This window comes from Ranitomeya variabilis, chromosome 4 (assembly GCF_051348905.1).
Source record: "Ranitomeya variabilis isolate aRanVar5 chromosome 4, aRanVar5.hap1, whole genome shotgun sequence".
Lineage (NCBI taxonomy): Eukaryota > Metazoa > Chordata > Amphibia > Anura > Dendrobatidae > Ranitomeya > Ranitomeya variabilis.
Window position 1 is genome coordinate 654,479,495 of NC_135235.1, and position 9,457 is coordinate 654,488,951.

At 45.0% G+C, this 9,457-nt stretch overlaps 1 protein-coding gene across 1 annotated transcript in view; it reads left to right on the forward strand.

Annotated features, from left to right (window-relative positions):
- LOC143767469 (uncharacterized) overlaps nucleotides 1-6,661 on the forward strand; it is a 55,983-nt gene extending 49,322 nt beyond the window's left edge. The window contains exon 7 of the mRNA XM_077255837.1: nucleotides 4,072-6,661. Within this exon, the coding sequence (XP_077111952.1) occupies nucleotides 4,072-5,288 (1,217 nt within the window). The 3' untranslated portion in view covers nucleotides 5,289-6,661. The remainder of the gene's footprint in view (nucleotides 1-4,071) is intronic.
- Nucleotides 6,662-9,457: the final 2,796 nt, after the last annotated feature.

Below are 9,457 nucleotides of genomic sequence, written 5' to 3' on the forward strand. Positions count from 1 at the left end.
CTGGTGACAGCGGCGGCAGATGGGTCGTCCGTCCTGATGGAAGCAATCGCTGTCCCGGCCTCTGGTCGGTGGGGTCCTCTTCTGTCGCATCCAGGGGACATCTTCTGGTCTGGAGGCTAGCTGGATCTTTTCCTTGGGGGCCTCCTGTAGGGATCGCACCGTCCGGGCTAGGGCAGCAACGCTCTTGGTCAGCTCCTGCATCTGAAGACGGAGTCCTGCAGGGGAGTCGTCCTCGAAGCTCTGGGCGTCGGCCTCCGCGGCAACTGGGGTATCCGATGCCACCTCCTGGTGGTATGTGAGAGCGGGGCGCCTGGGTGGTACGGCGCGGCTGGGCTGTCGCTCCTGCAATGCCTGGATAGCTTTATCTTTGAATTGCGCAAAAGTCAAGTCTGGATTTTGCATGGCCAGGAAGTGCAATTGGCCCCGCTGGTGACTGCACAGGAGCCCCTCAATGAACCGCTCCTTCAGGAGTTTATCCTCATCCTGCATGCTGCCAGGGTCACTCTGCTTAATGGCCCGCATCGCCTCCTGGAGATTAAGGGCATAGTCCCGTAAGCTATCCTGCGGTCTCTGTTTGCATCCATAGAAAGTCAGTTTAATTCTGTAGCAGTGCGAGTATCGAAGGTGGCTTTAAGCTTTGCAAAAATCTGCTGTGCAGTTCCCTTATCCTCAGCGGGCCAGGACTTCAATTCTCTCAGAGCCGCCCCAAAGAGTTGGCCAGTTATCATATGAACCTTCTGCGGCTCTGTCAGGGGATAGAACTCGAGCAGGCTGCAGAGCCCTTCCTTAAAGTCAGTGAATGTATGCGACTCCCCAGAGTATCGTGGGAGCCAGGCCGCTCCGGGCAGGTACGGCATAGAGAAGGGCATTATGGCTTTTGTGTTAGCGGCAGCGTCCGACTGGCTGAGGGGAACAGCGGGTTCTGCGGCAACCGGTGGTGGTATTAGGGCCGCGGCTTCGCCCGCTGCGGGGACCGGAGCTGCCCCTGCCTCCGCGGCTGCGGCCGCCACCTCCTCTCCTCCTAACTCGGACATGGCTGTCCCTTCCTCCCACTAACCTGCTGGGGGTCGGAGTTCCTCTTCCGGGATTGGCGCCTTACCGCGCTTTCCGTTCCGCGCTTCTTTTGGCCGGTTCCGCCCACGAAGCTGAGGCTCCTCCCTCCGTGCGCGGCAATGGCGAATTTTGGCGGTAAATGGCAATACACAGTCCAAGCACAATAAATCACAGTTCCAAAGCACACATGACCTGATTCTTCAGGCTTAAGTAGATCCTGTTCGTGACGCCAAAATGGAGCGCCCCCACACCGCCGCCGGGCCGAGGGGTACCTGGTACCGGGCCTCTGAGTCTCTGCTCTGGGGGTTGTCACGGTGACTAGACCCGGTCCGTGGCCCTGCCGGTGATTGGTGGACGTCCGGTGCAATGAGTGATGATAATGGTGCAGTTGTGGGGTGCAGGTCGCGGTAAATAACGAGGACACCAGGTTGCAGTCTCTTTACCTCTTTACTGAAGGTTTTAGAGTCCTCAGTCCAGAGTGCTGTTACCAGGGCTGTCAGAGACCGGCCGGTCCAAAGGCACATCAGGAGTTCTCTTTACAGGTGGGAATCAGTGTCTACCTTCTAGCGCTGGGTGTTGTAGTTCTTCCCTGCTGAGCTCCCGGGATAGTCCTCACAACTGGTTCTGTCTATCTCTGATGTTCGTTCTCTCCGTCCCCCAGATGATATGGTAGGACGCACCCGTATGACGGGGTAGGCCTGGAGTTCTTCCGGGACCCTAGAGTCGCCCCTCTCCCACAGCTGCCTCCGTTGTCTGCTTAGGTGTTAAGTGAGACAGCCAACCTGTAATTGGCTGTCCTGCCGTGGTTTGCAGTAGTACTTAAAGTCTCTTACTTGCTCGGCGTTCCGGCCACCGACTGTTTGCGCCTCAGAAGGATGTTGCCTCGGTCTAACAGCACGACTCCTTCTGGTCCTAATTCCCCTTTACTGTATTCCCGTTGTGCACTGGTTAGTTCTGCTCTGAGAAGTCTGCCAGGATCCCATCCCTGACAGGTCCTCTCACTAGCTCTTCCCAGCTACTTCTCCCTGTCTTCCTGTCCAACCCCCAGTTTTACCAGAGTGTGAGGAGTGGCCTACTAGATAGGACCACCCCCCCTGGTGGCCGGAGTGTGAAGTGTAGTGAGGTGTTACCTGATCAGAGAAACTCCTTTAGTGCAATCAGACGTACCACAGCTCCCCATAGTGGCGGAGCCACAGTACTGCAACGACCAGGACTCTGGGGCGCTGCATATGCATCAAGACAACGACCCAATACGCAGAAGTCATTAGTAAATAATATGGCTAAATAAGAATAAACTTAAGTTATTTAATGGCCTAGCGTCCTGAATTTAATCCTATAGAAATGTTGTGGAAGGACCTGAGGCGAGCAATTCATGTGACAAAACCCATCAGTATAGCAGAGTTAAAGCTGTTTTGTATGGATGAATTAAGTTAAGATTCCTGCTAACTGATGTCCAGGACTAAACAATTACCAGAAACGTTTTGACACAGTTATTGCTGCACAAGGAGGTAACGCCCGATACTGAGAACACATGTTCACATAATTCTACCACTCTTAGAAATGTGATATCCAATCTCTTTCCTTATTAAAAAAGGACAATCTAATATTTTGACTCATTGGTTTCATTTGGTTATATCTACTTTTAGGACTTGTGAGAAAGTCTGATCAAGTTTGAAGTCAAATCTATGCAGAAATATGTAAAATTCTGAAGGGTTAACAAACGTTCAAACACCACTGTACATATGCATGGGTATTATGGGATTTTGGGATGTTTCAGTATTCTTAGCTTTGAAAAATTATACAGTTTTTACTCATGTATTTGTCTTGGTTTCAAAGAACTGTAAAGTCACAGTCCCATAATTATAAGGAAATGTCTTATTGAATTACCGTATATACTAGTGTATAAGCCGAGATTTTCAGCACATTTTTTTGTGCTGAATAGCCCCCTCGGCTTATACACGAGTCATTGTCCAGAAAGCTGGTGGGGGAGGGGGTCAGCGGCAGGAGCCAGCTAACAGAAGACATGATACTCACCCTCCTCACGCCATCGCTGCATTTCCGTCGCATCTCAGTCACTGCATCTCTGTCCCTGCATCTCCGTCCCGATGCCGGCGGCTCTTCCTGTGCTGAGCGGTCACGTGGTACTGCTCATTAAGGTAATGAATATGCACACGTCTCCACTCCCATAGGCGTGGAGCGCATATTCACTTCCTTAATGAGCGGTACCACGTGACCGAGCGGTACCACGTGACCAATTAGCACAGGAGAGCTGCCGGGCTGAGACAATGGCAATGCAGCGACGGTGCGAGGAGGGTGAGTAGGATGGGAGGGGGAAAGTGAGCCATGCATACAATGATGGGACGGGGGGTGAGCCATACGGGACCGGGGGAGCCATGCATACAACAGGGGGAGCCACACATGCCAGGACAGGACGGGTGGGAGCCACACATAGCAGGACAGGATGGGGGAGCCACACATAGCAGGACAGGATGGGGGAGCCACACATACCAGGACAGGATGGGGGAGCCACACATATCAGGACAGGACAGGGGGAGCCACACATAACAGGACGGGGGGGAGCCACACATAGCAGGACAGGACGGGGAAGCCACACATACCAGGACAAAACAGGGGAGCCACATACCAGGACAGCGACGGGGGGCCACACATAGCATGACAGCCACAGGGGGGAGCCACGCATAGCAGGACAGGGATGAGGGGACAATGCATACCCGGCTTATACTCGAGTCAATAAGCTTACCCAGTTTTCCAATTAGTTGCCTCGGCTTATACTCAGGTCGGCTTATACTCGACTATATAGGGGTAATAAAACTACATGTCATTGCACAATGTTTTATCAGAAGGCTGTTTTTGTCACATTTGTCTTCCGTATAATAAATTTTGCCACATACCCTGTATTTTGTATGGAAATCTTTATGCAAAAATATTATAAAATATTAATATTTATATTAAACTGCCTTTTACAAAATAAAACAAAAAAATCATTATTCTCGGCAGGTGACTACATCAGAAGCTCAAAGGAACATATGATATCTTCAAATTTTACAGCAGACGATCCTGATATCACACAAGATAAATATGAAGAGAATGCCGTTATGCCAGATATACCATCAGCTCTTCACAGTGAAGATCTATCATCTGATCTTTTTCATCGGATCCTGTCTTTTGATTCATTACAGATGGTTGCAGAAGATAAAAATTATAGAAGGAATGTTGAACATGAAAGATCTCACAATGAGGAGAATCCATTTGCATGCTTAAAATGTGGAAAATTTTACGCAGATATATCCATGCGTGTTAAACATGAGAAAAGTCAAACAGAAGCAAATGAATTTTCATGTTCAGAATGTCGGAAATATTTTATACGGAAGTCCAAACTATTTGAGCATCAAAAACCTAACACGAGAGAGAATCCATGTTCTGCTTCCAGGAAATGTCTAACATCTAAACCAAAACTTGTTAAAGATCATAGAATTCCCACATGGGAGAATCCATGTTCATGTTGTGAATTCGAGAAATGTTTTACAGAGAAATCACATTTTATTACGCAAGAGAGAAGGTGCACTGTGGAGAAGCTGTTCTCCTGTTCAGAATGTGGAGCATGTTTTAATCGTCAGTCGAATCTTATAAGACATGAGAAAAGTCACAGAGGGGAGAAGCCGTTTTCATGCTTAATATGTGGGAAATATTTTTCTCAGAAATCAAATCTTGTCGAACATCAAAAAAATCACACAGGGGAAAAGCCATTTTCATGTACTGAGTGTGGGAAATGTTTTAAACATAAGTCAGATCTTGTTAAACATCAGAGAATTCACACTGGGGAGAAGCCGTTTTTATGCACAGAATGTGGGAAGTGTTTTAACCAAAAAGCACATCTTGCTAAACATCAAAGAAGTCACACAGGGGAGAAGCCATATTCATGTTTAGAATGTGGGAAATGTTTTTCTCAAAAAACAACTCTTGTTTATCATCAAAAAACTCACACAGGAGAGAAGCCATTTTCATGTTTAGAATGTGGGAAATGTTTTTCTCGGAAATCAAATCTGATTGACCATCAAAAGACTCACACAGGGGAGAAGCCATTTTCATGTTCAGAATGTGGGAAGTGTTTTAAACGGAAGTCAGATCTTGTTACACATGTACACAAGTGTTTTACCCAAAATGCACATCTTCCTAGGCATCAGACAATTCACCCTGAGGGGATACCATTCTGATGTGTAGAATTTGGGAAGTGTTTTAATCAAACATCCAATCTTGTTGCGTGTCAAAGAAGTCACAGAGGAAAGTAGTAATTTTCTTGCTTAAAATGTTTTTTTCTAGTGAATTGAATCCTGTTGACCATCAAACACTCACAGAGGTGAGAAGCCAGTTTCATGCTCATAATGTGGGAAATGTTTTAACAAAAACATACACAATTATTTTACCCCCAAAACACATCTTGCTAAGCATAAGACAATTCATAGAGGGGAGAAGCCATTCTGATATGCAGAATTTGGGAAGGATTTTAATCATATATCAGATCTTGTGGAGCATATAAAAAAGTTGAACAGTAAAGAAGTCATTTTCATGCTTAAAATGTTACATATAGTTACATAGGTTGAAAAAGAGGTTCAACCTTTCTCCACCAATTATACATTTTGTCATTAAATTAATTATAACTCACATGTGTACTGATGTAAAAGTGTCTGCCATTACTACCTCTTGTGTTAGGACATTCCGCAGTCTGACTGCTCTAACTGTAAAGAACCTTTTTCTACTTAGCTGCTGAAAATGCCTTTCTTTCATCCGTAATGAGTGTGCCTTGCTCCTTAGTATGGCCTCTGGGAGGAATAAGTCATGTGCCAGTCCTTTGTACTGACCACAGATATATTTATACATGTAAATGAGATCTCCACTGAGACGTCTTCATTCTAAGCTAAACAAGCTCAACTTTTCCAACCTCTCATCATATGAGAGACCTCCATCCCTTGTAATAATCTAGTTGCCGCCTTTGAACTGACTCTAACATCGGAATATCCCTTTTAAAATGTGGGGCCCAAATCTGGATCCCATATTCTAGATGTGGCCTCATAAGTGATTTATAGAGGGGCAATAATATGTTGGGATTGCGGGACTTTATCTCTCTTTTTATACATTCTAAAATCTTGTTTGCTTTTGCAGCTGCTGCTTGACATTGAGTACTGCTGCTCAGTTTACTTGTAACCAGAATACCCAAGTCCTTCTCCTTGTCTGTAGTCCAGAGTATTTTCCCATTTTTAATGTATATGGAGCAATAGGATTACACCGTCCTAGGTGCATTACTCTACATTCATCTATATTAAACCCCATTTGCCAAGTGTTTGCCCATTCAGTCATCTTATTCAGGTCATTTTGTAATATTGTAATGTCAAGGACAGTTTTTTCTAGGGATTAAATCTTATTGACCATAAAAAAAACATTGTGGTAAATGTTACACCTGGTTCAAAATGTGTTACTATAAATGAACAAATTAATTTTGTGTAACATTTTTAGGTATTTCGTGTCATTGGATGCACACGAATTGCCAAAATTGGCTGCTGCCTTTTTACACATTTCAACAGATTACATCAGTCAGAGAAGATTCACATGAACTCAGTGTGGATCGGTAAGCTTCCCCATATGTAGCCTGCAGCTAAAGGTACCTTCACACGAAACGACTTTGTAACGATATCGCTAGCGATCCGTGACGTTGCAGCGTCCTCGCTAGCGATATCGTTTCGTTTGACACGCAGCAGCGATCAGGATCCTGCTGTGATTTCGCTGGTCGCTGAATAAAGTCCAGAACTTTATTTGGTCGTCCGATCGCCGTGTATCGTTGTGTTTGAAAGCAAAAGCAACGATACCAGCGATATTTTACACTGGTAACCAGGGTAAACATCGGGTTACCAAGCGCAGGGCCGCGCTTAGTAACCCGATGTTTACCCTGGTTACCAGCGTAAAAGTAAAAAAAACAAACAGTACATGCTCACCTGCGCGTCCCCCAGCGTCTGCTTCCTGACACTGACTGAGCGCCGGCCCTAAAGTGAAAGTGAAAGCACAGCGGTGACGTCACCGCTCTGCTGTTAGGGCCGGAGCTCAGTCAGTGTCAGGAAGCAGACGCTGGGGGACGCGCAGGTGAGTATGTACTGTTTGTTTTTTTTACTTTTACGCTGGTAACCAGGGTAAACATCGGGTTACTAAGCGCGGCCCTGCGCTTAGCAACCTGATGTTTACCCTGGTTACCCGGGGACCTCGACATCGTTGGTCGCTGGAGAGCGGTCTGTGTGACAGCTCCCCAGCGATCAAACAGCGACGCTGCAGCGATCGGCATCGTTGTCGCTATCGCTGCAGCGTCGCTTCGTGTGAAGGTACCTTAAGAAATCACGATTGAGCACAACCTCGTTAAGCGAACACCTTTAACATTGTTCTAATTCACTTGGTTGATTGGTATACACATGGAGCACTTTTCTTTGCTTTTCTTAAAAAAAAAAAAAAAAGGGAATTTAACACTATGAGTCTTGGAGATCCTGTAGCTTCATCGTGTTTTGGCTGCCGAGGCCCTAGTAGAAAATTAGATAAAATGCAAGAAATCTATATATTCTATTTCATCGATATATTCAAATTTGATTCTCCACAAATTGAATGTACTCGAAAACCTCCTATTGCCCTGAAAAGACTTGTCTGATACTTTAAGTTCTCAGACTGTATCCAACCCCTTTAATTCAAACAGCTTAGTAATATCAAAGTGACCTCAACATATACATAGATATGGGTAACCAGTAGTAATCAACATCCTGTTTAATAATACATTGCAGTGTCACACTTTTTATGCATTCTAGAATGTAAAAAAAAATCCCCTTTTCAGTGGCAGAAACCTGCTGAGCTGGTCTTTTAAAAATGGAGTGTGCACAAAAGAAGCCATTGTGTTTAACAAACTGTGGTTCAAAAATTATCCCTTTTTTGGGAGTATCAATATGTTTGGTATTTTCACCCTCAAAAATCAATGGCATGGCTTCTTTTTGTGGAGTAGCAACAGATTTGGTGCGTGTTTGTAAAATGAAAATTTAATGGGACGCACTACTGCCCATGTAGTACGACCAGTGAAGAAGCAATAGGAAGCACCAGTCCAGAGCCAAGGCAGCAAATGGCTAAATTTAGCCATCACAAGATCTTTTTATTTTTAGCTGCAATAAGGTACACTAAAAATAGTGAAATAATACATGTTTTTCAGTTTTGGTAGGGGAAACAAAAGGATGTACAAACCATGGCGTCTTCCAGCAATGACAAAAAACTTGAATATAGCTTTTATGTTCTGTGTATATGGAAAAATAAGGCGTCCTTAGTGCTTCAAAGCGGTCTCATGAATCCAAGATATAAATAGCTTATTTAAGAATTACAGTTAATACAGAATGTGTATGTTCGGGTGTGTAGCAGTCTGATTCTTTTACCTATCAACTCTGGTGATTGTTTGTAGAATTGTGTATCTATGGAAACAAAAATAACCCTCAGTGCACCCAACCCATCTTAAAAACCTAATCTTGAATATATCATCTGAATAGTTCATTTATTATTATTATTATTATTTATTTATAGAGCACCATTGATTCCATGGTGCTGTACATAAGAAGGGGTTACATACAAAATACAAATATATCTTATAGTAGACATACTAACAATGATAGACTGGTACAGAGGGAAGAGGACACTGCCCTTGTGGGCTTACATTCTTCAGGATGATGGGGAAGGAGACAGGTTGAGGGTTGCCGCAGCTCTGGTGGTGTCAAAGTGGCAGTGTGGTCATTGCAGCTTGTAAGTTTTTCTTGAAGAGATGGGTTTTCAAGTTCCAACTGAAGGATCCAAATGTCGTGGATAATCAGACTAGATGGAGCACAGAATTCCAGAGGATGGGGGATATTCGGGAGAAGTCTTGGAGGCGATTGGGTGAGGAACAAATAAGTGTGAAGGAGATCTTGGGAAGACTGGAGATTACATGAGGGAAGATAACGGGAGATTAGTTCAGAGATGTATGGAGGAGAAAGGTTATGGATAGCTTTTGTAGGACAGTGTTAGTAGTTTGAACTGGATACGCTGGGGAATTGGGAGCCAATAAAGTGATTTGCAAAGTGGGGAATTGTAGGACTAACGAGGAGAGAGATGACAGCAGAGTTGACGGACTGGTGAGGTGCGAGAGAAGATGGCTGTTGTGAATTCTGTTCTTGGGCTCCCTCCGGTGGTTATAAGTGGTAGCGCTGCTGTCTGTCCTTCACAGCAGTTATCAGGTGTGTCCACTCTGGACTGGGCTATTTAGTCTGGCCTCACCCTTTAGTCAGTGCCAGTTGTCCATTGTTTCTGGAGGATTCACATCCCTTCATGGTTTCTCCTGCTT